Genomic DNA, 25,313 nt, shown 5'->3' with positions numbered 1-25,313 from the left:
ATCTGACACCAAACGATGCTTCCACCACCTTTCCACTGCTTCACTTCTCTTTTTATTCTCTTTCTGTCTGTCTCTCCTTCTCTCCTTTGGGAATTAAAGCAGCACGAATATTGTCCAAGTGTCAGAACTGCAGGTACAGGTAAAGATGAGTTGAAACAGGAGTTGATTATAGGGCTGGGACTCCTCTGCTATGAGGAAAAGCTGAGAGAATTGGGATTGTTGAGAGGCTTTGAGGTGACCTAATTGTGCCCTTCCAGGAAAGACGGAGAGAGATTATTGGGAATTTAAGGGTCTAAGAACCCTTCCAACCCAAATCACTCCGCGATTCCGCGACGCCTCAGCTTCCTAACAGCTTTTTCTTTTTTTTTTTTTTAAGGCAACACCCATTTCCTGTTGCACGCCGGCCGGGAAAGCTCCCCAACCCCCTCTCCCGAATTTCTCCCATTCCCGGGGATGCTGCTGCTCATCCTTCTCCGCCGCACCGCCGCCTCTCCCCCGGGGATGGGGATGTCACTGCCGGGAGGTGCCCGGGGCTGCCCGCGGGGACACCACGCCACCAGCAGTGGCCGCTGGGCGAGCCGCACGTCATGAGCGAGCGCCGGTGGCGGTGGTGACTGGTTTGGGGACATGGCACCGCCGCTCCGCCGCGTCCTGCTGCTCGGCGAGGGCAACTTCTCCTTCGCCGCGTCCCTGTGCGGAGCTCCGGGCATCCGTTTGGTGGCGACGTGCTACGAGAGCGAGGAGGAGGCGACCGGGAGAGGGGGAGCGGCGAGGAGCATCCGCCAGCTGCGGGACAGCGGTGCGGGCGGGACACGGGACAGCGGGGACAGCCGGGACAGCGGGGACAGAGGGGACAGCAAGGGACAGAGGGGACAGCAGGGGACAGCAGGGACAGCGGGGACAGCCGGGACAGAGGGGACAGGGTGGGGATGGAGGGGTGGCGCTGCTGCTGAGCCCTTCGCTGGCACCCTGGTGTCACCCTGGTGTCACCCAGAGCATCATCGCTGCCCCCCCCCCGGCTGCAGTGTCACTTGGGAGCTTCCCCGCCACCCCAGGCATCGCTGGAGGGACTGGAATGGCCCAGCTGGCTGAAACAAATGGCTTAAAATGCGATCTGGCTGAAATAGTAGGGAAATGGTGCCGGAACGACTGTTTTGAGCTGTTTTCAGAAGTTCCTGCTGCCTGGAAAGAGGGCAAGGGCAAAGGGCAAGGAGAGCCCGGGCTTCCTGGTGTTCCCAATAATCATGGGGAGATGCCTGACAGCTCTCCTACACTTCAAAATGCCCTAGAGGACTTGCATTCCCACCTTTCTTTAATTTTTTCCTTCTGGGTAACCACCAGAGCCTTGTTTCCCATCTGCTGTTGCAGGAGCTGAGGTTGTGTTTTCTGTGGACTGCACCAAGCTGAAGGAGTACTTTTTACCAGAAAAACGGGAATTTGATCGCATTCATTTCAACTTCCCCCACTGCGGGAGGAAGGCTGGGGTGGTGAAGAACAGGGAGCTCCTTGCCTGCTTTTTCCAGAGGTGAGCAAACCAGAAATAATTCTGTGCCAGTTAACCGAAGCGGCACAGCTTTCCAGCTGTGCTCCAGGTGGTTTTGGGACATCTGTAGGTTTGCTAACAGGACTTTCCTTGTCACCTGGTTTCCCTTCCAGCTGTGCAGATGTGCTGGCAGAGGAGGGAGAGGTCCACGTGGCCCTTTGCAATGGGCAGGGTGGCACCCCAGCTGATCAGCCGCCCAGGGAGTGGCACAACAGCTGGCAGGTCGTGGCTGTGGCAGCAGCAGCTGGGCTTATCCTGAGCCACGTCCATCCTTTTGGAGCAGAGACTATCCACGGGTACAAGTGCACAGGTTACAGGTAAGCAGCACTTGGCAAAACTGAAATTCTGATGTTTGTGATCCTAAAGTGCCCACCAGTAAAATATTCTTTTAGTGTCTTGTTTGCTGGAGAGGAAATCCTTTGAATTTTCCTTGAAATTTGCCTTAAAATTTTCATTAAAATAGCAGCAGTTCCTGTTCATCTCTAAGCATAATAGCCAAGATTAAAATGCAAGCCTCCTGCCAAGCTTCCACCCTCTAAAAATGAGACTTTCTGAGGATTTTAAAGGTTAAAAGCATCCATTTCAGAGCAAATATCAATCTCAGCCTAAAGACAGCAGGACTGGGGGCTGGTGCTGGCAGGGACTTCAGGCCTTCCTCTGGTCCTGCCTCCTTGTGGCACATGAAATATCAGAAATTATCACTGACTTTGCCCTGGTTTTGTGTATTTCCAGGAGTCAGGATAAATCCTTCTGCATAGAGGGTGCTTTGAACCACATCTTCACACGGAGCACACCAGCCCCGTGTTTCACACCCCTGAGCTGCAAGACACAGGTGGGAAGCCAAAAGGTTTCTTTCCAAGTGCCACAAGTCCTCGTGGATAAAATTAATAGGTGAGTTTTATAATTAGTTTCTGTTTGGCAATAGCAACTCTCCTGTTTTCAGTGGGAATGGCCAGTTGAGCAGTCAGATAAATGGTGACTGCTAAGTACTTTTTTACCAGAAAATTGCAGTTAATTGATTGTGGGGATAAACGCCACTGCCCTAAAAGTGTGCAGCACCCTTGGGGAAAAACTTGGCTTGGTCAGGTAGTTACTGGCTTAAGAATATTTTGGGTGAATTGCTGTGTTCAAATTACTACCATAGGAAAGAAATATTTGTAGTGTTGTCTATAATTTGCTCTTTTATTTTTCCCAGGGGTTTCCTAGAGCTGAATTCAAGTCATCCAGTAAGGACGATAAAGGAGAAGCTCAGTGCAGGGCTCAGCCAGGCTTTTCCAGTGCAGAACATCAACTCCTGCCTTCCCCTGCTCCACCAGGGTCACCCCGGTGGGGTTTGCCACTCCAGCATCTTCTGGGTCACTCTGAGCCCACAGGAGGCTCCCAGCACTGAGGAAACGTCTCAGGGACTGGCAAACACAGTTTTATTTTCCCATTCTGGCCAGGACACTGGTAAGAATGTGCAAGGATGCTCCATTGCAAAGCAGTTTTACCTCAGGCCTTCCCTCCTGCCTGATGCTCAGGCAATGATTCAAAAAGGAGCTTTTTCCCCAGGGACAGCTCATGTTCTCTCTGGGCCAGTTTTCAGGAAGTGTCGGATCTCTCCTCACTCCCTGCCTGTTTTCCATGAGATGCTCGTTGTCCTTGCAGTCAGCAGGGGCACAGAGGACAGCTGTGTCCAGATGTTGGTGGATAACCTCCAAGCCACCACGAATTCTCTCCACCAGGCCGTTCCTGGCATCAAACCCAGCATCACCCTGCAGGAAGCAGCAGCTTTTGAAACTGAGCCGAACGACTTTGCCGCTTTTGAATGTCAGCTTGGTGAAGTTCAGCACTTCATCTGTGTGGGGACAAACCCAGAGCCCTCGGGCTGCTGTCTGGGGGTTGTCAGGACAGCTCCTCACGAGTCCAAAAGCAGTGAGCTGGTTGTTGTCTCAGCCTCGCTGAACCTGGACCTGCTGGCCATGCTGCTGTGTGGAATATCCGACTGGAGAATGCTCTGGACAGCGGACAGGCGCTTCCTCAGGCAGTTTCCCGAGGGAGAGCTGAGGCTTTTCCAGAGTTTTTCCCTCTATCCACCTTCCTACGTGCACGATGTCAGCTTCTGGGTTCCTGACGGGGGGCAGTTTGATGAAGTTGCTTTCCACACCCTTGCCAGGAAGGTGTCAGGTGAAACGGTGGTTTCCATCCAGTTGAGGGACAGTTTCCAGCAGCCAGGGACAGGACGGAGGAGCCTCTGCTACAGGGTGACTTTCCAGTCCTGTGACAGAGCCCTGAGCTGCAGGGAGGCAGCAGAGATGCAGCTGCACTTTCGGCAGGAAATACAGCAACACCTGGGTGTGACTCTGAGGTAGAACATCTCCTGTGGGTTTCAGGGGCTCCAGCAGCTCCTGTGCCAGTTTCTGACCTGGAAAATGTCGCCTGCATCTCGCTGGAGCTGACACGGTGTTGTTGCAGTGCCTCTCACAATGGAGGGGTGGACTTTGAGCACCTGCACACGTTTAAATGTGGGAATTCCTGATAATGAGGACCAAGAGCTTTCCTGTTCTCTGTGTGTGTAATGAAACCTCGTTTTATAAAGTGGAGCTTTTCTAGGGTCCTGTGAGAGTGGACTCGATCTCCTTACTAATGCAAATTCCTGCTGATGTCCATCCTGAGCTTCCCCTGGCCCAGCTTCAGGCCATTCCCCCTCCTCCTGTCCCTGTTCCCTGCGAGCAGAGCCCAAATCCCCCTGGCTGTCCCCTCCTGGCAGCAGCTGTGCAGAGCCACAGGGTCCCCCTGAGCCCCTTTTCTCCAGGCTGAGCTTCCCCAGCTCCCTGAGCCGCTCCTGGTGCTCATTCCCTTCCCTGGACACACTCCAGCCCCTCCATGTCCTTTCCCACCCGCCAAGCACAGTGGGTCCCAAATAAAGAACATTCTCCAGCGGTGCATTCCCCATTCCTCACTGTCCTGCCCAGCGCTGCCCGGGCAGGGGCAGGGCGGGGATGGACCTTGGCTCGGACACTGGTGTTGGGACAGTGACCAGGTGTGCGATGGACACGTGTGTTCGGACAGGGACCGACCTGGGTGGGTGATGGACACGTGTATATGGGACAGTGACCAGGTGTGCGATGGACCTCGCTGTGCGGGGCAGCGCTCTCCGTGTCGCTGTCCCTATCGCTCTCCGTGTCGCTGTCCCTATCGCTCTCCCTGTCCCTGTCGCTGTCTCTGTCCCTGTCGCTGCCCCCGCGCGCTCCCGTCCCGCCGCCCGCGCGCTCCCGCCGCCCCTCGCGCCGCAGCCGCCGCCGCCCGGCGCGCGCTGCCCACACCCGACATGGCGGCGGTGGCTTCAGCCTCGCTCCCTCCGCCGCTGCCGCCCGGCCGGCGGGCCCGGCCTGCCCGTACTCGGCATGGCCGCCAAGCGGGCCCGGCCACGGCTGCCGGCGGGGCTGCGCTGCCCGTAGTCGGCATGGCGGCCAAGGGAGCGCGGCAGCGGCCGCGGGCGGGCGGCGGGGAAGCGGCGGGGCGGCGGCCGGAGCCCGCGGGCGGCGAGGAGGCGCGGGCAGAGTGGGTGCCGCCGGGGCCGGAGCGGGGCTGAGGGGCTGTGGGCTGAGGGGCTGCCGGTGTCGGTGTTTCCCCGCGCGGTCGCACGGCTGCTCCGTGCTGCGGGGTGCCGGTGCTGGAGCATCGCCCCGCTCGGTGCTGTTTGGGGACCTGCGGGGCTGTTTTGGGGACCCTGAGCAGAACCGATCCCGCCTTGTGAGAGGACTGCCATCCCCCACTAATGCCACGCTCAGCCCTGTGCTCGCTGTCACCTTGAGCTCCTTGCCGAGTCTGCCTGCTGCATATTTGTATTTTATTTTTCCTTTTGGATTAGATCATCCGGGAGCAAAGCAGGGCAAGTTTGGGCCCCCGAAGGATCAACAGCTTTCAAGTGTCTCATCTCGGCCAGGTTCTGTGCGGCTCTGCTGAGCAACATCTCGGATTGTGATGAGACCTTTAACTACTGGGAGCCGGTGAGTCCCTCCCTGCCCTTGGAATTGGGAATTTGTACTCGGCCTGTGCAAATACACATTTATTTAGGGCCTTGTGCTCTCTGTTTCAGTCTGTAGTTTGCTCATGTAAATGCAGATTTATTTAGAACCTTATGCTAATCTCTCTGTTTCGATGAGAAATTTTTTTGCTCTGGAATTCAGAGGTGGAGAATGGAAAACTCTGTGTGCTGCAGGCTAATTTATTTATTTGCTCTCCGCTGCAGACACACTACCTCATTTATGGGAAGGGGTTTCAGACGTGGGAATACTCTCCAGCCTATGCCATCCGCTCCTATGCTTACCTGTGGCTCCATGCCTTGCCAGCCTGGTTCCACGCCAGGGTTCTGCAAACCAACAAGGTAAATCATACGTGTGGAAGCTGCTTTTGTGAGGAATAGATGTGCCTTTAGTCTGTGAAACGGCTGCTCTGTTTGTTGCTGGAATTAGGAGACTCAATGTTTATAAAACACTGGTTTGTTGACAAACATTGTCAATTTCCAAGGGTTTATTTCTTTTCCCCGATGCTTTACAAGCCCATTGAATGTCCTGTGCCCCATTCAGACTCTGCCTGTGTCTCCTAGGTTCTCATCTTCTATTTCCTCCGATGCTTCCTGGCCTTCCTGAGCTGCATTTGTGAGCTCTACTTCTACAAGTGAGTGTCAGAGTCTGTCTGCAGGGAACGTTTGGGAGCAGGGGGAGTGGCATGCACAGTTATTGCCACAGGAAATATGCTTTGAACCTCATGTGGAGATGAGAAAATATGTGTTCTTGTGATAACTTAATGAGATGTTGGTCAGAATGCCACAATTAGGACAAAATTGTACTCCCAGCTCTGCCGCCCACACCTCTACTCCAGCGTTTTGTTGACTCCACTCGTTTTCTCACTGCTGGCAGCAAGCAGGGTGGGAGTGTTGTAGACTGAGGAGAGTCTGGTGCTGTGTTTGCTTATCACAGTGAATTTGACTGGAATACATTGATTGTTGCTGTCTGTAATCTCTCAGCCAGTGCTGTTTACATCCACTAAAAGCAGTAGCCCTAACATGCAATTACCTTGTCCAAACCTGATTTTTATTTTTACCTGCCGCCTCTTGATTCCTGACTTCCACACCACTGCCTTGCATGACTATCCTGTTGCCAGCAGTCTGGGATTAAGGAGATGAGCTGTGGCTTTTCGTGTGACGATGGGATTTTGTGAGGGGTGAGACTCGTAGGTGGATTGATGTGGCTGAGATTTGCACAAGCACAGCTGGGAGAAGCCAAGTCCCATCCAGAGTTTTGCACTGGTGTAACTCAGCAGCTGGAATCCCAGCTGAGTAATGGGAATCCCCCAGCTCAGAGCTCTCAAGGTGCTCCATGGATTATTAGTGGTTCTGCATGTGTTGGGTGCTGTTCTTTGCTCATCCCGAGGATATTTTGTGGTATCTGTTTCTGTCCTGCTTCCCCAGGGCTGTGTGCAAGAAGTTTGGGCTGCATGTGAGCAGGCTGATGTTGGCCTTCCTAGTGCTCAGCACGGGGATGTTCTGTGCTTCTGCAGGTGAGTTGGCTTGGCACTGGCACTAACAATGACCACAGGCAGCTCCAGAGAGAAAAAAATCCATGCCTCTAACACATCTTTGTTGTGTTCAGCTGGAGGTGTTTTCCATGACAGAATAAGTGTTTATTCAGATTTCATTCTCTGTGTCGCTGTTGTGTGTTACAATTTCCCAGCCTGTTTCTGTTGCTGGCTTGTGTTGTTTTCTATTGCTGTGCCCTTTAAACAAGCTCTTGGCCTGCCTGCCTTGGACATCTTTCATTCTAAGGAGGCAGGCTGATATTTTGGCACTGCCATTTGCCTTTGTGTCCTGTCCCCTCTGGCTGGCTGTACCTGTTCTCCCAGCCACTGTCAGACTTGTGTAAAATGCTGCAGGTGTTGGGTCAGGCGTGGAGAAGCTAAGCTAAGCCTCTCTCCCCTTGTGCTGCAGCTTTCCTGCCCAGCAGTTTCTGCATGTACACCACGGTGATTGCCATGACAGGCTGGTACATGGACAAGACCTCGGTGGCAGTGCTGGGGGTGGCAGCTGGAGCCCTGCTGGGCTGGCCCTTCAGTGCAGCTCTGGGGTAAGGAGTTTTTGGCCCTTTGTCGTGTGGTTTTTCACCTGGGTGGGGAGAATGTAGGGGTGGAGGAGAAAATCAGCAGGGTTTGAGCTGCCAGCTTAGTCCAGGATCGTTGCTTTATTGGCTTTTGAAAAAAATTAGGTTGGGGAGATTTCCTGACATTAATAAAGAGTAAAATCGGAGTTGGATGATTGGAATCTGGAGTAGAAGCAGAGGCCAGTGAAGTGGTGGTTCTCTCTCACTTTGAAGGGGCAGCAGAGCCTGCAGTGGGGTTCTCAGAGTCTCCAGCTGACAGCTGGTCTCTCTTTCAGGCTTCCTATTGCCTTTGACTTGTTGATCCTGAAGCAGAGGTGGAAGAGTTTCCTGAACTGGTGTGTGGTGTCCTTGATCGTGTTTTTGGTGAGTGTCTGTAACAACACAAAGAGGGAATGGATTGCAACAGAAGGGATGAGTTCCTTTAGGAAAATCAGCTGGAGCTGCTGGCACTTTAACTACTACCTGCTTGCTTCCAGGTGCCCTTGGTGATCGTGGACAGCTATTACTACGGGAAGCTGGTGGTGGCACCTCTCAACATTGTTCTGTACAACGTCTTCACCCCCCACGGCCCTGATCTCTACGGTGAGTTTGGGGTAACAAGCCGGGAAGGGAGCCTGAGGTTTTCTGAGTGCCGTGGCTCGTGATTGGCAGTGCTTTTTCTGACGTGTCCTAAAGCAAAAGCAGCAAAGGCTGCAGCTGCAGCCTCTGGACACGGGATGTCTCTGTCGAGCTGGGAATGCGCTGCCGACTCTCTCCAGGCTGCGAGTTGTGCTGCTTTCGTTCACTTTCCACTTCTGTAGAACTGCCAGGAGATGTCTCAGTGTCTGTGCACAAGTGGCCCGTGAGTGTCAGCTTGACTCTTGTTCCTGGCTGGTGTTCCTCACAGTCAGGGTGCAGAACCTTGAGGAGGTGAGGAGTGGTGCAGAATCCATCCTTCTCTCTCTCTCCATATCCTGCACTTCCAGAGCTGAACAGCAGGAAAGTATTGCATTTCTCTCAGGGTTTCAGAGGGGCTGGCAGAGAGCACAGGATGCCTGCACCATCTCTGTGCTGTGTTTGAGCCCAGGGTTGCTGTTCCAGGAGGGTTCAGCAGTGCTGAGCAGCAGCAGGCCTTGCTCTGGCAGCTGTGCTCGTAGCTTCAATGGAGGGGCTGGTTTGGGTGGTGCTGAGTGGTGATTTGTCACTTGTGCTGTGGCACAGCAGGACAGCAGCTGCTCTGCCACGGCTCTTGGCCTCTGCAGGAAGGCTCTGGAGTGTGGAGCTGGGAGTTTTCTCTAAGTAAACTCCAGGCTGTGTCTCTGATAGGTTTTGGCAGGGGCTTGTGCCTGACCTTTTCCACACTGGTGCATGAGTTGTTTCAAGAAGCCTCCAGGGACCAATCTATCCTGAAGTGTTTTATTCACAGTGACATTCATACAACATCCTCGGGCTAGTAAAAGAGCCTGCCTGGAATTGCTCTTTAATGCAGTGTGGCCAGGACAACGCTGTGTGTTTAGAGAGCTTCAAAACACTGGGGAAAAATAACACTGCCAGGGGAGATGAAAGGCTGGCCAATCCCTCCTGGCTTGGGAAGCTGGGATTTCCCAACGTTCACATGATGGCAGCAGAGTCACCAACCCACATCATCTCCAGTGTAAGCACCACAGTATTTTGGAGACAAGGTTCAATTTATTTTTTTTTACTCTTGTTTTTAGCAATACACTCCTTCTACATAAATATTATCCATGCAGTTAATGTTTCCCTAGAGTGAGAAGGTTGCTACAGCCAAGGGAAAATAACTGCTAAGTGTGTATCCCTGATTCTGAGGCTTTGGGGTGTTTTTGTGTACTTATATTCTAAGAAGTCACACTTTGTGACAGAAGTTCTGTCCCACTTTGGCAAGCTTTGTTCAGCTAGGGTGGAGCGTGCTGGAGCTGTTCATGTGACACTGTTGAATGCTGGTTCTTGAACAGTGAGAATACACAAAATGCAGCAAGCAGACTGTTCATTGTAGCAGCACTGAATCAGACTCGCTGAGAATGAGGGTTGTGACTCATGACCAAATTATTGCAGCTCAGTTACTGCTTCCCAGCTGCAGTCCTGCACTCAGGCTTCAGCCCGGGGTGGGGCTCCTTATCTGAAACCTATTTTACAACTCCTCTGCTCTGGCCTGAGCTGCCCTCACCATTCCTGTGGCCAAGGTGCAGCCTGGTTAAATTTGATTCACTCCTGAGTGTGAGCTCTGGAATTGCTCCCAGAGCCATTCACACACCTCAGAGTTCAAAGCATTTTCTTGCTCTGTGCCTGACAGTGCTTCCAGCTGGTTTTGCCCATGGAACCACCGTGCCAGGAGCTGCCTGGGTGTTCTTTTCCCACTGCTTTCACCAGTCTCTCTCCTGTATCCCACATCTGCCCAGCTGTGGGATCCTTGCAGGAAGCTCCATCTCCTCCAGTGCTCTGAAAGCATCTTCCCATTAATGCTGAACACGGAGAGTTCTCCAGTGTCTCTCCCTGCTTCAGAGATGATGTTCTGGGCCAGGACTTCTTGCATGCAATGGGGTCATTCCTTTTGAAGGCCGCAGTTGTGTCTCAGTTCACCTTGAGCCGTGTGGATAACAGCAATAAAAGCCTTTAGCCCTGGGAGGCTTTGAGCCTGAGTGCCTCTGAATGGGTGAGTCACCAGTGACCCATCCTAGTGAGTGCTTTTTGCCTGCTGTGCACTGTTCTCTTCTCTTTTTTCCCTTTTTATATTTTTTTTTATCCTCTCACAGAGAAGAAAATCCCTCACTGGAGAAGGAGTTGAGGCTCTGGTGCTTATTTTTTATGGGCAATTCAGTCACACTGCAAAAAAATGTGAGCGAGCAGCCTTTTTTTGTTAAAGCTGTGCTTCAGAGCAGCTGATCTGTTCAGCAGCAGCGCTGTCTGGGCTGTGTTTGGATTGTGGAGGAGTTGTGTTTCAGAAAGTGTCCTTCACTCCTGACCCCCAGGCTGCCAAATCAGAGATCAGAGCAGAGAGAGGTGAATTCAGGGTGAATTTCCTTTGCTTTCCATAGCAGGGTGACAGGATGCTCCCTGGAGTTATCCTTTAAAAATTAGGACTTATTTTTAATTGCTGTTTGCTTTCAGTGCTAATAACTCAAGCTTTCCTCTACAAACCCGAGTTGCTTAGCCAACCAGTGACTCCAGTGCCATGTTTGTGACATTCCCAGTGCAGCTTCTCCCCTTTTTTTTCATCTGCAGGAACTGCAGAGGTTTCGGGTTTTCCTTGCTGCTGTTCAGTTGTCTGATTAATTTCAACACGGACCCAATTTAAGTGGCTCTGATTGCAGGAAATTGCCGTGGCATGTGACACATGTCACAACAGTGCAGTGATTAAAGCCCCCGCGTGTCATTTACTGGCTGATTGAGCTAATCACACTGCGAGAGTGGGAAATGTGTGGAGAGGAACTGGCATTCCTTATTGTTAAGGGTTTGAAGCATCCTGAAGCAAGAGTCTAAATAAATGACAGTTGGACTGGAGTTGCTTTCAGTTTACATCCTCCAGAGCTTGCAGCCAGTTCCCGAGGGTGGAGGCAGAGCTGCCTCGCTCCTGTTTGTGTCAGAACAGGCTGAATTTGGGGCATTTAAATAGTGCTGAGGCTAAGGAGGGACCAAAACCAGCATTTGGTGGCAGAGCCTTTGTTGGGGTGAAGTGGGAATGCAAACTCTTCTCCTCCTTTTTTGGTACATTTTCTAACCCTGCCAACGCAGAGTGAACATCCTCACTCCAGAATTATATTGCATTGTGTGGTTTTGTGTTACTTCTCTGCAGTTAGAAAGAAAGAATGAATTTGGGGTCAAGTTTCCCAGTTTCACAAGTTTCCACCTCTACTTCTTTGCTGTGCTTTCTGAATGAAAGGATGAGCTGTGACACAGAATTCTGCTGACTGTTGGAGTAGTCTGGAATTCATGAGCAGCAGAAATGATGCTATATTCCATCCCCTGTGAAAAAATAACAAGAAAAATAATTTCTGAAAAGAAAGACAATGAAGTTTCTCAGGCAGGTGTGAGTGTGAGATTCTGTGGTGAACTGTGTCAGGCAAAGCTGCTGTTTCATCTGCTCATGCTTGTATTTCAAACCTCTTTTTTCCTTTATTCTCACCCTTTAGGTACAGAGCCCTGGACCTTCTATTTCGTCAATGGCTTTCTGAATTTCACGGTGGCATTTGTCCTGGCCCTGCTGGTGCTGCCCCTGACCTGTCTGATGGAGTGTCTGCTGCAGGAATTCCGTGGTGAGTGCAGGGCAGCTGGCAGAGCCAAGCTCAGGAGGGTTTGCCTGCCAAAGAGCAGCTTTTCTTCATTGGAAGTGAACCTGAATTCAGTGAGAGCCTTTGGAGCACCAGGAAAGTTCCTAGAGCTCCTTAGAGTTCAGGATTGTTCCTTGCCTCCATCTCAAGAGGAAAAATGTGGTATCAAATCAAGCCTAACAAGGTGTGTTGTTCCTAACCTTCATCCTGACATTTAAGGTGTTAGGAATGGCCCAGTCAATAATCCTAAAAGGGAAAGGAGCTGTACCTGCTGTTCCCATCTTGGCTGCAGCTGGAAATGGGTAGGAACCTTCTGGGGATTGAAGCTGGGCTTGTGTGCAGTGTGAATTTTTCAGCTGACAGGACTGAGCTCTGCCAGGCTCCCCATGCTCTGGGAAATGTCCCTTTGGGTGTGGATACACTGAGAGTTAAAAAAATGAGGAACCAGAATATTCCCTACTTCACACTGGGCTTTTTCTTGAATAAAATGACATCAGTTGAAACACATGACACTTGGTAAGTGGCTCCAGAGGGGAAGTGTAAATTCTTCTCCGCTGTTTTCCTAAGGAAAACTCATCAAGTGGCAGCAACAGCCTCCAGATTCATCAGTCCAGTCAGTGCTTTGCTCTCCCTCTGTTTATTTTTTTTACTGAATACAAGAAACAGTAACATTATCCTCGATGAAAATGTATGTCAAGGGGTGCTTGCTTCTATCTCTTCTCTGCTGTGAGTGACAAAGTCTCAGAAAGCAGTAAAAGCTCAGTAGGAGCTCCTGTAAATGCAAGATTTCCTGCTGTTCACTTGATGTTCTTGTACTAAACAGCAGGAGCAACTCTGCCAAGTGCTTTGTTCTTATTGTCTGTGAAATGCCGTTGGCTTAATTGCTTTACTCGGCTGTTGGGAGTAGTAAGGGGGTAGGAAAGGGACTGGAAATTGTCAGGCAGTGTAGAACCCTCCTCAGTGCGACTGAAATTCAGGGTAATTGTTGTTATTTTTGTATCAGCTATTTCCTCTGTCAAGCAGAAGGCTCCTGAGAGACCTCTCCTGGTGTTATTTTTGTAATGAGGCAATGAAGGTTGGGGAAACTTCAGGCACTAAACAAGCGTTGGGAAGGGGAAGGGGAGATCCAGAGGAAGCCCTTTCTGATCTTTGTGTGTACAATGCCCAGCAGGAAATCCAGTGCTTCTGTCTGCCTGCTCAGACTGGCACTTCCTGGTGGATTTTGTGTCTTGCTTGGATTCAGCAACACTTTATTTTCTGCTTTTGGTCTTCCTAAAGCTGTTGAAATTGCTCATATTGTAGGAATCTGCAAAAATCCCGTGAGGAAAATTGCCTGCTGGCTGTCTGGGTGTGTTACCTGGATTTGAGGGGCAGGGGTGCTCAGAGCAGGGCGTGTTTGTGTCTCAAGAGTGGCCTTTGGGTGTGAGATGGGATTGTGCAACAGAGGGAATTCTTGCATTGCTCCTTGGCTGAGTTTTTGTTCCTTGCAGTTCAGAATCTGGGCCGTCCCTACTGGCTGACCCTGGCTCCCATGTACATCTGGATCCTGATTTTCTTCAGCCAGCCCCACAAAGAGGAGAGGTTTCTCTTCCCCATCTATCCCCTCATCTGCCTCTCTGGTGCTGTGGCTCTCTCTGCTCTGCAGGTAAATTTTAGTGAGTTTTAATAAACAGCTGAGAATATTTCCCAGCCACTGGTTATTTCATGGTGATTTTGAGTTGTTCTCCAATCCCAAGTGGGAATTCCTGGAGCTGTGATGTTGTAATGCCAACACCACACAAAATCCAAGAGATTCCATGAGGATTTAGTAACCTGCTGATGGAATTGAGCTTCCTTTGCTGTTCAGTTGTAAGGGTGGGTCTGTAGGAAATGCATTTTGCTGTGTTCTAGTAGGAATCCCTCACTGGGTTGAAAAAGGGAAAAGGGATCTCATTTCAATGTTGGGTAATCACATTGAACATTCGGAAGAGCCAAAAACTGGATGTTTAGTAAACATCACTTGAAACACTTCACAGAGCAAAGCACTAATACAGATTGATATAAACCTTCCCAAAGCTCAGAATTATTCATCTCCTGCTGTTAAAAAGGCACAGGAATTCAGCCAGGAGTCCCTGCTGGAGCCTTTTCCAGCTGTTTGGCCTCATCCTGCTGTTCCTCCTCTGTCCTGCTGTGCAGCACTGGTGCAATTCCTGCAATTCCTGCAATTCCTGCCCACCCCTCCATTCACTCATCCCTCCCTTGTTCAGACACTGTTCTGGCTCTGGCTTTCCCCTCACTCCCCAGATGAGCTCCAATCCTTGCATCCATCCATCCAGCTCTGGAATGTCACCACTTTCCTGGCTCTGAGAATTCCTCTGTGCTCTCAGAACATCACAGGGCAATGTTTGTTTGTTTTTATTTCTGCCAAATACGGCTTTAGGAAAATTTACTGTACATTTCCTGCATATTTTACCACTGTTTGATGACATTTTGCCCAGTGTGGAGCATGCAGCTGAGAATCTGGAACTGGTTGCCCCCTAGCAGGACAAGCTTGTCACTCTCCCCCTCCAAACCACGTGGATTTGGCTGTTATGAGAAAAATGCAAACAGGACAAGAGAAACAGAAAGCAGCTGAGGGTAGGAAATGAATAACCACTCCTGCAGAGCAGGAGGGAGGGCCCAAGCCAGGGACTGGATGTATTTCCTCCTGGGTATTCCCAGAAAGGCTTTAAAAAAAACCCACCACCAACAAAAAAACAAAACAACAAAAAACCTAAAGGACTTTTCTTTTATCAATTTTTCTATTATCACTTTCAGAGTGACTTGTGTTCAAAGCTGGATGCAGAACGTGCTCTGTGTTCTTTTATCCACTTCAAAGCTGGGGTTTGTGCAGGCAGGGTAAACAGCCATAGGTCGTTCCATAAATCTGGGTCATGGAGCTTGTGTTGGACAGGAATTCAGTCCAGCTTGGAAAATCAGGTGTGGCTGTGCTGGGAAGTTCTGCAGAAGAGTCTGACAGGGACACTTGCCCCTGTTGTTCTGGCAACAACCAAGAAGTCCAGAGGCCTTTCTAGGGAAAAGAGCTGAAAACTTCTTTAAGTACCTCAGATTATCACTTCAATATGACTAAACCCTATTCTATGTGTTTTTATGGCTCTGAACTAAAAAAGACCAAAGATCTGGTGGGAGACGATTGCTCTAAGGCCCTTATTAAAATGAGAATTTTGCTGAGCACCTCAGAGTTTGATTAACTTCAAGTTGCCTCTTTTTTTCCCTCTTCCCTCAGAAATGTTACCACTTCATCTTCCAGCGCTACCGCCTGGAGCACTACACAGTGTCCTCCAACTGGCTGGCCCTGGGGACAGTCTTCCTCTTTGGCCTTTTGTCACTGTCACGCTCTGTTGCCTTATTCAGAGGTTGGTATTTCAGATTTTCCCTCTGCTTTCCTGCCTGTTGGGTTTAGAGCCTGCAAAGGTTGTGTTGCTTTGCCTGTAGGAATCAAGAACCTTGAGGAGTTTGGTTGTCTTTGCTGCAGGGAAAAGAATCAGTTCTGATGGTCAGCATTAATTAATTATTGTTGATTAGATGTGTGTCTGTGCACATTCATCCATGAATGGATCACCAGAATTATGTAAATTAAAAATCTGCTGCCCTTCCACCAGTAAACTCCACTGATCTAAAACTTGGCTGGTGTTGAAGCAGATAGTTCAATTTTCAGGTAGATAATCCCACTTGGAAAAGATTTTCCTGTGTAGAACTTGAATTAGGTCCATGAGTCCTTAATGGAGATGGATTGGGCATTCCTGGAATCAGAGCTTTCTCACCTCATCAGTATTTTTTGGGTTTTGGTGGCCATTGACAGCCAGGACAGCATGTGAGTCAAGGTGGTGGAGAGGAAGTTTTGCAATCACCACTTTTTAGCACAGACCAATTCATTAATTCAACGACTTACCAGTTAAAAATTTATGTATGAAACCATTTTTTCCAGGCTTTCACTGAACACCTCTCTCATTTAGCCTTGCTTTTGATTTTGTGCCTTCCACAGGCTACCACGGGCCACTGGACCTGTACCCCGAGTTCCACCGCATCGCCACTGACCCCAGCATCCACACGGTGCCAGAGGGGAGGCCAGTCAATGTCTGCGTGGGCAAGGAGTGGCACAGGTTCCCCAGCAGCTTCCTCCTGCCAGACAAGTGAGTGCTGGAATGGGGACAAGATCCAGTCTGGTGAGATTGATAACAAGGGGCATAATGATGTGTGTGGGTAACCCTCAGCACCTTGGATCTCTGGTGTCGCCAGCAGAGATTGCTTATTATTATTATTGTTTGTTATTGTTGTTGTTTGTTGTGTCACAAACAATGTTAAAGTAGCCAAACCAAAGGATTCTGAAGGTTTTTTGTCAGCACATCAGCCACAAACTGCTGGAAATCTGGGCTGTGCCTGCTCCTTTGGCATCCCACCCTTGGGAATGAGGTTGTGTTTCTATCTTGGCGATGCTGTTGGTTCTCTCCACCCAAAATGTTCTCCCTGTTGTGTGCAGTTGGCAGCTGCAGTTCATCCTGTCAGAATTCAGGGGTCAGCTGCCCAAACCCTTTGCCAAGGGACCCATGGCCACCCGGCTCATCCCTACGGACATGAACGACCAGAACAAGGAGGAGCCATCTCGATATGTAAGCACTGATTCCTGCTTTCTTTCCCCCACCTCGCTGTGGAATTTCAATTAATATAATGTCTAGGAGTGGATTTCCCCATTTCTGTTTCCTGGGGAGTTCCAAACCAAAAGTGATCCTCTGCAGCACTTGGAAATCTCCCCATTCTTGTGAGTGCTTTCTGTTTGCCTCTCATCTGCCAGTTTTTAGACATAATGATAATAAAAGAAGCAGCAGAAGTAATAACTCGTAATTATTGCAGTTTTGGGTTTAGTGGAGTGTGTTCATGTGATCACAAGAATTGAGTAGTTTGAAGTCCCCCACAGAAAATATTTGTCACTGAGCAGGGGTTGAAATTTTGCTGTGTGCTTTCATTTCTTTTTAAATACAAAACTATTCATATTTGCAACTGAGGAGGAGGAACTTAATTTGGAACTTGATTGCATTAGTGATTTCAGTAGGAATCTGTTAATTTATATTGCTATTACTGATTTATCTCCTGGTTGCACTGTGTTACCTAAACAAAACCAGAGCACAAATGGGAATATTTCAAAATCACCACTAGCTGACTGAAAATTACTAACAGGTTAAATCTTGGCAATCTTCTGGGTTAAAACTCTTTATTTTGAGGCTCATTATGTAGTTACTGGAAATGGGAAGGAGGCGTGTTCCCACCTGAGAGGAGCTGTCTGCTGCAGTGCATTTAATTTATGAAATCTTTAACTGGGGCTTATTTTTAGCACAGACAGCTGGCTGCTGCACAGCCTGTGACTAATGGAGCAAAACACACTTTTGTTTCATGCTTGTTCCTTAATGTCATCCTACAACTTGGTTATTTCTCATGCAAGCTCAAGGGCCTAGGACTTCAGAACTCAGGAATTAAACAGAGGGGGGTTAAACCTCTTACTTTTGACCTGCTGATTCCACCAAGAGATCAAGATCTTTTCCTGAGTTTACTGAGCACAAGCATACTCAGATTTTAAAAAAATAGAAGAAAAATTAGCAAGAACTAGACAGGGCTATGAGAGTGAGTAAATCTAAATAACACCAGGCTGTTGGTCATGTAAAGGGGAGAAAACATGGTTCAGGAGGATTATCTGAGCCATGGATAAAGCCAGTTAATGGCTACAGAACTCACTGATTCAGGTGCAAGTATCTATTACTGCTCTGCTTGGAAATGGAAGAGTGAACCTCAGTGTTTCTGTTGCTATGAGACACCAAGGAAAGAGTGATTTGATCTTGTTTTGCAATTCTGCCTTCCTTAATCACATTGAGCAGCACTTTCCTTGCACTTGCCCAGCTGGGGAGGTGCATTTGTGTCTGAAACTGCTAAGAAAAAGATCAGGAATTCATTTCTTACCAAGGTACATCCAAGCAGGACCAGCAAATCAGGCCTAAAAGCTGTTAACAGCAGCTGGCTGCAGAGGAAGGGGTTTTAAGCACTTTTTAGCACCATGCAGACCCCAGTGGCAGCAGCAGATGTGCCCTTAGCTGCAGCTCTGTGCTGTTCCCACTCCTGTCAGTCAGGATGGCATCCAATTTAGCTCTCCTCCACTTGGCAGAGCAGTTGCATCAAATAAAGAAAGAGTGGGAGGAGGAAAAGGAAAGGGAACAGAGGAGGAGAGGATGTAATTTAGAAATCCCTCGCAGCTTTGTTCACTGAGACTCCTTTCTTTCTTCCTTTATTTCGAGGTCTGTGCATCACCAGAGTCTTGTGTGAATCCCCAGATCAGTGCAGAGGTGCTGTGTTGGCCCTCTGAGCAGGAGGAATATTACCCTTGGCTGCACTGTAACGTGTGAAAATGCAAGGGAAACCTGTCTTGGATTTGCAATTTGAAGTCCCAACCCCTTCAGGGCAGCGTTTAGGATGAGACAAGTGAGGTCCTTGAGGCAGCAGCTTGTCTTTCTCTGAATGATTCTACATCACTTCCAGAAAAACTTGGTTAGTGGTTTGGGAGTCCTTCTGCTAATGAGCCAGAGCCTCTCCCAGGGCCTGGAAGGTTCCTCTCACACAGAGCAAGAAGTGGATTCAGCATCCTCAGCTGAGTTTCCTGTGGTGTAATTTCATTTGCCACTCACTTGTGATGCCACAGAGCCATCTGTTATCCCCCTAATTAAATTGTTTGCAGCCTAAATTGTTACATTAAACCCCAAAGGGGCTTCAGAAAAGGCATCTCTAGCATGGCCGAGGAAATTTGCAGTACAATTTTGTGGCAGAGTGAAATGTGGGATCCCTCAAGGATGAGTTTGAGGGAGTAAGGCAGGGTAAGACACAGGAATGCTGCATTCCCTGCAGGGAGGAGGAGGTTTGTATCATGTGAGTCTCCTGTTGGATTCCCACACAGGTTTTGCTTGAAAACATTCAAACCCTCTTACCTATTGCTAGATATTGAACCCTCTTTTCACTGCTGTGGCTGAACAGACAGAAAGGCCAGGAAATGAACCACAGGAATGTCTGTCTCCCTGCAGATTGACATTTCCAAATGCCACTACCTGGTGGACTTGGACACAGCAACAGAGACCCCGAGGGAGCCAAGGTACTCCTCCAACAAAGAGGAGTGGGTGACCATTGCCTACAAGCCATTCCTGGATGCTTCCAGGTAGGATTTGCCCTTTGGAGAGGGAGGGATGAGGGCTGGCAGTCTGTGATGTGCAAAAATAGCTGTGCACAGGGAGGAAAGATCCAAATGCCAGCTTGAAATCCAGTTGCCAGCAAAGTGGAACCTCTGTCACACTCCTGCTTGCAAAATTTATGACCCAAGTTGCTTTAGAGGGTGAAACTATGTGAGGAGGGTGGTGAAAAGGATTATTTTTACACAGAATCCTCCCTGTGCACTTCCTGCTGAAGCAATGTTTTTTTGGGGTTGCTTTCCAAAGAAATGAGGTGGATGTCACCTCCTCCCAAGAGGCTTTTCAATGTGTCTTGTCCCAGCCAAATTCAAGACAGGTATAAATCACTCCCAGAGGGGATGAGCTCTTAAAAATTTTATGAAAGCTGGCAGAGAGAGGAGGAGGCAGTCAACAGGGCCACACCTTTGTTAGGCACCAGAAAATCCATGGAAGAGATCCCTGCTGGAATCTCTTCTGCACTACTGAACAACTTGCTGGTGTGTCTGAATCTCTGTGGGAAGCAGAGGTTGGGTTTGTTCTCCTCCAGGCTGACAGGGCAAGATCTGGGGATGTTGTTAATCCATTGCTGCAAACACAGAAACCCTGAGCTGCACAAGTCACTGGGAGCTCTGCTCATGGAGGTTTCACACCAGGACAGAGAGAAAAACCTCTAGAAAACCAGCCCAGAGTTCAGTGCCCTCCTGTTCTCCATGTGAGACCTTCTTACTTCCTAGCACAGGAGCCTCCAGGGGGCTGGGAAAAGCAGGGAGAAGGAGTGATAATGTCAGAGCAGCTCCCAGGAGAGCTCTGGTGTTTGTGTCTAAAATCCAAATATTTCCTCTTGTCCTTTTGTTGAGGTTGGAAAACCTCAGAGCTGTTTCAGGGGTGCAACAGGTGCTTTTATACACCTCAGAGGGGGGAAGGTATGGAAATCCCATAGTCATTTTGATTTGAGACAACAAATCTGTGCACTGCTGTCCCTTCTTGATCCTTCAGGGAGTTCAGGAGAGCAGTGTCAGGGCTGTAACAGCAAGTTTTGTGCTAGAAATCAGAGAATTAAAGGATCCCAGAGGCACTGGATCTCTGAGGGAAGCTTTTCCTGGGATCACACAGGTCTGGGGAGCTGCTCAAGAACTCCTGCAATGCTCCAGGCTGCACCCAATGCCTTGGAAAAGCCCCTTGCTGTGCTGAAGTGTGAAACCACTGTGAAAACACAGCTTCTTGGCTTTTACAAAAGCTAAGGAGGAGCAGAAGCATCACTATGGAGCCGAGTGGAGATTTCAGGTTTACAGCTCAGAGCAAGGAGCACTTGGGGTAGGAAAAAAAAACCCCATCAAGCAGCTCCCCAGCTCACCCCAAAGCTCAGCTCTGGCTGTGTGAGAACAAATGACCCCAGCAGCTCCCATCACTCCTGCTCAACTGGAGGCTTCTGGGACTCTCTGCAAGTCTCCCATTGACGTCAGCAAGTGCAAATGTAAATCTCAGCTGGCTCTGATAAATGGTGCTGCTAATTGAATTAGAGAGCACTCCAAGCCACCAGCTAATTATGCTCCTCAGGAAGCTGCTTTGCCAAGGTCCATTTAATTCTATATTGGCTGAGAGCTCCAGATCTGGCACAGGAAAGGGGAAATATATCACAGCTCCCCACTGAGGAGCACATATTTTCCAGCTCTTTAGGCTGAGCCGTCTGCTTGCTCCAAACACTTGGATTTGCCATCAAAAAAAGGGAAAATTCTTTGAGAAAAATGAATGATTGGGGTCACCTTGTTGGAGCATGTCATTACCCTGGTTTGATAAGAGGCTATCTTGTTCCCTTTAATGGTGCTTTCCTTGAGTTGTTTTCCCTGGTTTAGTTTTAAAAGTAGCTGAATTACTTCTGAAATGTGTGTGTTGGTACCGAATTTAACCCCCAGAGGAAGTGCAAACGTTAATGGGTTTTTCAGAGAGCTTTGGTCATGAAATTCCTGTAGCTGGGAGGCACTGGGAGCTGCTCTGAGGTTCAGCTTCCTCCTGCCATTCCCTGCTCTCCTCCCTTCTCCTGCCTCTCTCTGAGCTCTGCTGTCACCAAAATCAGGATACAAAGTGCATTTGAGGAAGAATCTCTCCCACTGCAGGTGTCCAAGTGCTGCCATTCCATGTCAGCCTGTGAATTTGGCAAGGAGGGACTGGAACATCTTCCCTTGGGATTTCCTTCCATCCCTCAGCAGCTTCCTCTGGCACTGCTGGAAGAGAGCTGAGCTGCTTTTCCTGAAATTCAGGCAGAAACAGGCTTAGCTCCAAGGAGTGCTGTGGTTCCAGCTTTGAGAGCAGAGCATCTCTGCCTTGCCTGGGAGCTGCTGAGTGTCCTTCAGAACCCCAAAAACCTGGAAAACCAGACCCCTGGCTACCCCCAGGCTGCTCAGGAGCTTTGTGCTGATTGAGGCTCTGCACACTCAGTCTCTGGGGGACAAATTTAGCAGCAAATGCAAATAGAACATTAAATATATTCCCTGTCATCTGTCACCCAGCCCCTTCCATGTGCCATCTGCTGTCTGAGGTGGCTCAGCCTGACACAGGGAGGTGACAGGAGGTGAAGGTTCCCTCTCTGTGACCTCAGAGCTGTCCCTGGGCTAGGAGGGACAATGGCTGGGTGCAGAAACTGCCCAAGCTGAAGCCCCTTGGGAGATGCAGCTCCCACTGGCAATTCCTGCCATTGGTTTTGAAAGATTTCAGTGCTGCCTTACAGCAAACAAAACAGTTCATCTTTCTGCTGGAAAAAATGGCTTGAATTGGATGTCCAGAGCCCTCAAAGCTGTGAGGTGCAGTGACCAGCAAGCCTGTGCCATCCCTGGCCACTCAGCAATCTGAATTGGAGTGCTTCTGCTGCTTTTCCAGGCTTTCCATGGCTGGGCTTACACTTGTGGCTGGCAAGGGTTGATGTTTTCCCATCCAGTTGATCTTAGAGACCTAAAGAGAGAAGCTGCAGTGCTGAGCAAGCAAAACTCTGCCTGAGCCCCGATTTCAATGAGTTGCTCAGATTTTTGAAGCTTCACAAAGCTGGGAGCTGCTGCTGCTGAAGGGTGTTTTATTTGTCCACTTCCCATTGAAACCTGGGCTTTACTGTGAGTGAGAGAATAACTCATTCAAAACGCGCTCAGCCAGCGCGGCTCCAGCAATTAGCAGCCCAATCAAAGGTGCTAATTTCACATCATTAAGCCCTCCATGCTCCACTGGTCCAGTTTTTGACAGGCTGTGAGATGCCAGCTCCCGGCACTAGCAGGGCATGGAGTGAATGGGCAGTTTTAGAGCTGCCCAGCTCTCTGTAATTCGATATTTCCACAGAAGATCAGCGCAAGAGCAAAACTGTGCAGTGTCCATCTAAGCTGCCTTTTGCTCCCCAGACATGCAGCCAAAAGATGGGGTAGAAAGGAGATTCCAGGAGGTAAATGCAGCCTTTCACCTCCACCTGAGGAGCCCTGTGTGACCCCCAGGCTGCTGATAGCTGGGATTTCAGTTTCTTTCAATAATAATTCCAGCCCTTTCTCCTGCTGGGAATGCTGATGGGCACGGAGCTGCTGCTCTTGAGCTGGTGCTGGTGGCTCTGGTGGCACCAGCGAGGGGACAATTGGGCACTTCAGAGCGATTTGCTTTTCCTCTCTGGTTTTTCAGGTCCTCCCGGCTGCTGAGGGCGTTTTACATCCCCCTGCTGTCGGAGCGTTACACCCACTATGCCAACTACACCATCCTGAAATCCCGCAGGAAGCAAGCCAGGAAAAAAATGGGAGGCTAGAAACACACCTGGGCCAGCAAAAAAAATACAACAACAACCCCAAAGCATCTGCTGGCACTCTTGGACAGCTGCCTGAGCCACGTTCAGCTCCCTGGGTGAAAGATGGTGCTGGGAAGATGTGTGATGATGATTCTGTCTGTGATGAGCTCTGGCTGTAGGGAGGCTGCAGCCTCTGCTGCTCTCCATCAAACCACTGGAAAATCCAGGATGAATTACCCCTGCATCATCCCTGCTGCTCCCTGTGGTGTTCTCTCTTGAACCAGAGAATTTCTCCAGATGGGAAATGAAGAGGTGTGGCACCAGCAGGTTCTGCAAATTGGGAAAATCCAGCTCAAATTCTCTTCTTCTCTCCCACCTCTCCACTGTCCTCATCTGCTCAAGCAGTGCTTTCTTTCACCTAGGGAGTTTTTTTTCAGGTAACAAAGCTTAGGAGTTTTCCTTTTCCGAGGGGAAAAGAGGAAAAACAGCTGACTGACAACGAACTGGAGTGCTCTGAATCTCCAGGAATGGAGCATCGTGCACCACAGAGGAACAGCCTGAAGCTGCTCTGGCCAGGAGACATTTCCAGGGACAAACCTGTGCTTTTGGGAACAAAAAACCAAACTGAGACAATTATGTGTTTAATGGGATCAGAGCATTTGTGTTATCTGTGAAATCAAGTGTTCGTTTGCTATTTCTGATGATTTTTTTTCGAGATCCTTTGAATTCTAGACTCCAGCATCTTAAAAGTTCTGAAATCATCCAGAGAGGAGAAGGATAAATCCCTTTTTTTTTTTTTTTTGCAGTTCTGTTTCCCAGAATAGCCAGGATGTGTTACGTGGGTCCAACATGCCTCAGAGCCCTGCTGTGCTTATTATATCTCCATTTTTTCAATGTGCAGCATCACAAGCTGGATGGAGGGAGCTGTTTGCACTCCCATCCCTGGAATTCTGTGGGGATGGGATGGGATGGAGCAGAGGGGAAGTTCTGCTCCACCTCCATGGTGTGACTCTTGGTCTGAGCAGGGGATTAGGCAGCAGGTTTGGAGGTTTGGAGGTTGTTGGGATCCAGGAAAGCTCTGGGGATCCATGTGGTGATCCAGGTGCTGAATGCAGGGTGGGAAGGCTGAGATCCAACCTGATCCTGCTGGGACAGCAGCTGGATGAGGAGCAAGGCTGGGCTGGATTGTAAAAAGAGCTGTGGAAACCCAGGAGGAGGTTGTGAATCCCCTGCATTGCAGGAAGGAGGTTTGCAGTGGAGTCTGGATGGTCTCACCATGGAGAATCTCACTCTGTGGAGCAGCACTGGGAAGCTGAGGCTCTAAATTCAAATCTGGAATGCTCAGGGTGGTGTCTGAGTCGTGGCCATCCTTAGGAAATGGATCTCACCCCATGCAGGGCTCACCTTCCTGAGGTTTCTGAGGAAATGGGGACTGGGTGAGGGCAGAGCCAACATCAGTGTTCTGAGTTCATCTCCTCCCTCAGCCAGCTCTGCCCTTGCTGAGCTTCCCACAGGGCCAGGAAATCCAACCCAAAACTTGCCCTGCTTGTTGCCTCTTCCCCTGCTGAGCCCGACCTGCAATCAGATCAGAGCTGCAGTTGCAGAGGTGATTGCAGCAGCTCTGTGGTGCTGTTGGTGTGACTGTCCCTCGTTGTCCCAACCCATAACCACGTGTTTGGTGTGACCAGTGCAGTAAATACCCCTTGGAAACCACTGTGGCTGCTCCACCTTTCTTTCCAGCTGGATTCCTGATCTGGGGTGATGGTTGGGAGCTGATAACTTGGCAGTAATGAGGAGTTATCCATGTTTTCCAGGGGAATACAGCAGGTGTTTGGTTCCTGGCAGTGAGCAGAGGTGCAATGCTCTCCCTCAGTGTCCTGCAGCTCCAGCAGTTCTGCTTGGCAGGTGAATTCCTGGGTGAGTGTTACACCTGACAGGCAGAACAGGCTTCAGACACCTTTCCACACCAAGGGTGAAGCCTCTCTGTGTCCCACCCAGCTGCTCTGGCCTGCTCTGGTGTCTGCTGGTCCTTGTGGTGTTCACTGTCCAGCCTGCAGTGGGCAGAGAGCAATTCTGTGCTGGATGAGCACTTTGGGAAGGCTCAGCGAGGAGCAGGGTGGGGAGCTGATCGCTGGAATTATCCAGCCCAGAACAGCCTGTCCAGGTGCTGCCCAGCCCAGCCCAGCCCTGTTCTCTCCCTTGCACAAAGCCCAGGCTGTTTTGACCTTTCCTGTTTTTCATCCTCCCCTCCGAGCTGCCTGGGGAAGCTCCAACCCTTTGAGTCAGCAAGAAACAACTGCATGTGGGGTTGGTGGTTGATTCAGACTGCCAGCTCTGGTCAAGGCAAGGGTAGAGTTGGGGTTTCACCTTGATTTTGGG

General features: G+C 49.8%; 1 protein-coding gene across 3 annotated transcripts; it reads left to right on the top strand.

Annotated features, from left to right (window-relative positions):
* The first annotated feature begins 383 nt into the window (after positions 1–383).
* Positions 384–24,647, top strand: LOC146427549 (alpha-1,2-mannosyltransferase ALG9-like). 3 transcript variants are annotated; one of them, XM_085081994.1, is made up of 18 exons: positions 403–799; positions 1,369–1,525; positions 1,657–1,860; positions 2,276–2,434; positions 5,397–5,535; positions 5,778–5,912; positions 6,135–6,205; positions 6,999–7,087; positions 7,515–7,650; positions 7,959–8,046; positions 8,160–8,265; positions 11,811–11,933; positions 13,439–13,593; positions 15,214–15,343; positions 15,973–16,120; positions 16,468–16,597; positions 19,046–19,176; positions 22,835–24,647. In XM_085081994.1, exons 1-18 carry the CDS (start codon positions 628–630, stop codon positions 22,953–22,955), a joined length of 2,394 nt encoding a protein of 797 aa, XP_084938120.1. In that variant the 5' UTR covers positions 403–627; the 3' UTR covers positions 22,956–24,647. The 3 variants fall into 3 exon arrangements, with proteins under 3 accessions (XP_084938119.1, XP_084938120.1, XP_084938118.1); XM_085081992.1 differs by lacking the exons at positions 403–799; positions 1,369–1,525; positions 1,657–1,860; positions 2,276–2,434 and adding an exon at positions 4,866–5,086; XM_085081993.1 differs by lacking the exons at positions 5,397–5,535; positions 5,778–5,912; positions 6,135–6,205; ... (9 more) ...; positions 19,046–19,176; positions 22,835–24,647 and adding an exon at positions 2,739–4,142 and having other exon boundaries at positions 384–799.
* The last annotated feature ends 666 nt before the right edge of the window (positions 24,648–25,313 follow it).

The sequence above is a fragment of the Lichenostomus cassidix genome, chromosome 24 (assembly GCF_008360975.1).
Source record: "Lichenostomus cassidix isolate B80296 chromosome 24, HeHo_3.0, whole genome shotgun sequence".
Taxonomy (NCBI): domain Eukaryota; kingdom Metazoa; phylum Chordata; class Aves; order Passeriformes; family Meliphagidae; genus Lichenostomus; species Lichenostomus cassidix.
Note: the sequence above shows the minus strand (reverse complement) of the source record. Positions and strands in the feature narration are given on the sequence as shown.